General features: G+C 46.6%; 1 protein-coding gene across 1 annotated transcript; it reads right to left on the bottom strand.

Annotated features, from left to right (window-relative positions):
• Positions 1 to 964: 964 nt before the first annotated feature.
• Positions 965 to 2,393, bottom strand: LOC145399955 (uncharacterized). Its single transcript, XM_080272455.1, has 2 exons — positions 2,339 to 2,393; positions 965 to 1,995 (listed from the first exon to the last, which is right to left on the bottom strand). Exons 1-2 carry the CDS (start codon positions 2,391 to 2,393, stop codon positions 965 to 967), a joined length of 1,086 nt encoding a protein of 361 aa, XP_080128581.1.
• Between the last annotated feature and the right edge of the window lie 2,159 nt (positions 2,394 to 4,552).

The following is a 4,552-nucleotide window of genomic DNA, read 5'->3' as shown; positions in this document are numbered from 1 at the left end:
TAGCAGCTCTTTAACGATATATTTGACATATTATATCTCAACATTTCCCCATTCGTTTGTATGCTGGCTATATCGTTTGAATATCGATATAATTTTCATCAGTTCTTAGAGGATAATGAGATGTAATGACCAGAATCAATCGACAAAGATAGCGGGCTACGAAATCTTCAGAACCACTTAAAACACAACCCTTGCACACGGAAAAAGGCATGTATTCTCACGGTCATACGTAGATCCCAAGCACTTCTCTTTAACCAATTTATTTTTTTACATATTACCTCAGTATTCTAGTCTATGATAGGCATGGGAATTGATTTAGTGGGTGGAGGGGATTCCAGTGTCCCCCCCCCCTTCATATATGTTTCCCATTTGCCATGTTACTCTAAGTTAATTTTTATGGTAATCGACGCCAATGAAAATACGCCTAATCATACAAAGTCATTTTTAAAAAAATACATATATCATGCAAGAGAATACTGAGGCTGCATATGCAAAATAAATCTCTACGAAAGACGTGCCAAGGAGCCATCGTCGAGAACACAGCCTAGAGAAAGAGAGCACCGACAAGAACAGATCACCTCGAATTGGAAAAAATGTACAGTCCCGTTCTAGTTCCATGTTAACAAGCAGGTCTCATTCTTCAGCAATATAAGTGAGATGTGAACTAATTCAGGCTGATTATAATGATGATGTGCTTGTTTATATGTGACACGATGGATCTCTAAAGGAGGCATATTGTGGAATTTGGTGACTAAGAAACTACTGAACAAACTTTATATATATATATATATATATATATGAAACTACTGAACAAACTTTATATATATATATATATATATATATATATATATATATATATATATATATATATATATATATATATAAATATATTGCTAGAAACTTGAACGCCGTTTGCAAACGTGAAAATGGAGGGTACTGTACATTGGTTAAGAAGGAGAAGCTACTATTTCATAATGTCATCGATGGAGAAACCTCGTCTCTTCTTGCCGCTGTCCTCTTCTGCCTCCGTCAACAGGAATGGCTTCTTATTAGCAGGGTGCACCAGGGCCTCCAGAGTGTGCTTGCGTGCCTCCAGGGCCTCTAGAGAGTGCTTACGTGCCTCCAGAGCATCGAGAGTATGCTTGTGTGTCTCCTGTTCCACCTCTTTCTTCACCTGGTAGTTGTACAACGGGATGAGCGTCACGTCCTTTGGTAAGTTCGGAGGAGCTACCACGGGAGAGGGTAGAGGGGACCTGAGCTGTGACGAGTGGGTGAGGCCTCGTGGCTCCTCCGGTGAGGTTCTGGGAGGTGATATGAGGGCTGAAAGGTGTGGTGGCAGGGAGGGGCTCTGACCTGGTGGAGGCAAGGAATCATGAGTGTGCTGATGTTTGTGCAAGGGAAGGGTGTCGTGTGCGTGCTGAGCCTTGTGCACGGCCAGGGTTCGTGCCTGACAGAAGCCCTTGCCACACACCTCACACTTGAAGGGCTTGTCCTTACTGTGGATGTACTTGTGGTCGCGCAGGTGGTCCTGTCTCCTGAAGGCCTTACCGCAGATGTCGCAGGGGAAGGGCCGCTCGTCCGTGTGCGTTCTCTCGTGAATCAGCAGGTTGTAGCTCTTGGTGAACTCCCGCTGACAGTACTTACAGATGTACCGCTTCTTGGGTCTGCTCAGCCGACCTCCAGGAGTTAACAGCAGACGGTTCAGGGCCAGGTCTCCGGCACCCAGGGCCGCCCAAGGCAGGTGACTCAGGGGTCCACATCCCTGCAGCAGCCCGGCTACTCGGGGGTCCATGCCTGACGATTGCTTGCCACTGGCGGCGGCAGCAATGGACGCGACTGTAGGGAGGATTGGGAAGGGCGGCAGCAGCGGCAGGAGTGAGGGGCCTCGTGGTACCCAGGGCGTAAATGCAGAGCCCCGCTCGAGGCCCCCGCCCAGACCAGGGAACTGAAACCCACATGGTGGGCTGGTGGGCGTCGGTGGCGGCGTCAACAGACCTGTGGGCAGTATACCTGTCAGCTCACCTTCCTACTTCGGCACGCCCTGGGTGCCCTGAATTAACACTATGCATTAGTTGGTAATTAACCCGGACATTACCGCCTCTACGAGTTAGGCAAGGCTAGGAGAGGCTAGGTTAGGTTTGCTAGACTGTATTTTTGGCTGAGCTGGGTTCTGAACTGTTCTCTTCTAGAAAAAAATGGCTGACAATCTTAACTCTCCCATTAATTTGGCAATTGAAGAACTTAGGTTAAACTGTAAACTAATCCAACAGTTTAAAGTGTCCGCATCACAGTAACTAATGTGAGGCAGCATCCCTCCACTGATGATAGTTTAACTCACCGGACTGACTGCACTCTTTCTCCGGTGCTCTCTCCTCTTCCTGACTCGCGGCCATTGTAGCACCAACTCACTTTCACACGCAAACTTTAGGCAGCCCTTCTGGAACTATAAAGTCACTCTAATAGCTGATATCAGCGAGTGTTCTTCGGGAATACCACAGACTGCACAAGCCAGGGGTGCGAGGGAAACTGAGGTTAGCTGGGGTTGAAAAGTCTGTGGGCGATATGGGTCCCGGGGTGAGAGAGTTGCCAGAGGCATTTAATGATGTACGTAACGCACCAAACCTAACAAACCGATACTATGGAGTAGGATCATCCTGGGAAGAACTGCAAACTAAAAACGTAGTCAAAATCACTAGTAACTATTAAATTTAAAGCCTGGAGTTGGAGTTTATAAGAGAAAATTAGTAACTGGTCACCTGTTGGAGCGTGTGGGAGTGAGGTAAGGAGAGGAGACGATCTTTGCCTGCTTAATACCCTAAAAAGTCCATTGTTTAGCAGTCCAGAGAAATGTTTTTATGGCTCTAACACTTTCCAAACTTTGTATTAATTATTCAGTCCCCGATCGTCGCTCATTACCACATTTTTAAACGAATTTTGCTTTTGAGAATGCGGGTGCTCACTGAGATCGTGACGGAGGGGCGTGGTCTGGCGGGCCGCTATTGGCTGTTAGAAAGCAAGCCCCGCCCCCCTGGATTCCTCCCCGGTGATATATGCTCACTTGAGTAGCTTTTATTAAGCATTATATTCTCGGGGGTTTGCATATACGAGCGTCACATACGGTGCTGTAGGTTAGCGTAAAAGGACTACGTTACGTTGCGGCGAAGAGAAAGGGAGAGTAAAGTATAAATTAGTGAGGACAGTGCCTTATGCCCGTCTCTCGGCTGCTCGTACTCGTTTTTATTACATTAATTAAGCTTATCTAACTCCGATTCAGGGAAATTAACGAGCCACCTCCATCATTTTCCTTGTTCATGTCCCTCGCTCTGTAATTACCTAAACAATTTCCCCCCCCAGAACTGCTCTGAGGGGAAGGCACGGAGCCCCAAACTCGTGACTGTGTAGGTATGGTCACGCAGGATGGACTGTGTGTGCGCGGGGAGAGAGCTTGTGTGTGTGCGTGGGTTGGGGTGGGGTGTGTGGAGGAAGAGAGTGCTCGGGGAGAGAGAGCTCGTGTGTGTGAAGAGAGTGCGCGGGGAAAAAGAGTTTGTGTGTGTGTGTGTGTGTGTGTGTGTGTGTGTGTGTGTGTGTGTGTGTGTGTGTGTGTGTGTGTGTGTGTGTGGAGTGTCTTGTTGTACAGTATATGGAAGTGGGTGCTGTGTACGGTACGTTGCCAAGAGGGAGGCTGTGTACGTGAAGGATGAGTGTTGTGTGCACGCCCCGGGGGATGGGGGGAGGGGATCTGAGTGACTAAGTGGAAAGTCTTCATTATCAACGGCATTGCTGGCTGGAATATGGGTTGTATTGTAAGTGGTGATTTCGTAACATGTTCTCCCTAGTTATTTATTCTGCAGTACTGACATGATATGGCGGCACTAAAAGGACGTGACATGATGGTTCTGACATGACATCACATTACCGACATGACGTAACGTGACATAATGGCAGTGACACGCCGTAACATGACAAGACAACAGTGACATGGTATGACAACAACGATATGACGGGAATGACAGTTGGAAGAGGAAGAAAAACAAATTTTTTAAACTGACAAACAACACATTAGCCATTCACTGGTGACATGCAGCGAAAAAAAAAAAAAAAAAAAAAAGACAAGCAGGTCATTCGTTAACTGATGTAGACAGTAATGTCCATCGATAGCAGAGATAAACTGCATTCATCGTCAGCACAGAGATCGATCGAGTTTTGTGCTGACGATTGATCCATCTCGGACGCAGCGCTATCATTCGACAGCGCGTATTCGCCATCAGCGCATAACATACTGTATATACAAACAGGTAAATACAGTTACAAGATGAATGGTTCAAACAGACACAAGCATCCTCCCAAAGCTTGACGAATACGTAGCGGTAAAATCAAACCAACTGAAGCACGCAGTATAGTAGAAACAGTGTTTTCATTATACTCCGCCAGTTGTAAGTAGTCCTCTGGCGGAACTGGAAAGATAATTATTTCTTTGACTGGACCTTGGAGGTAGATAGATATTCATACAGATATAGGTGGTCAAGAGCGTGCATGCTTCTCATCAGTCTGT

The sequence above is a fragment of the Coenobita brevimanus genome, chromosome 6 (genome assembly GCF_032717465.1).
Source record: "Coenobita brevimanus isolate Jiangsu-jjx chromosome 6, ASM3271746v2, whole genome shotgun sequence".
NCBI classification, from domain to species: domain Eukaryota; kingdom Metazoa; phylum Arthropoda; class Malacostraca; order Decapoda; family Coenobitidae; genus Coenobita; species Coenobita brevimanus.
Note: the sequence above shows the minus strand (reverse complement) of the source record. Positions and strands in the feature narration are given on the sequence as shown.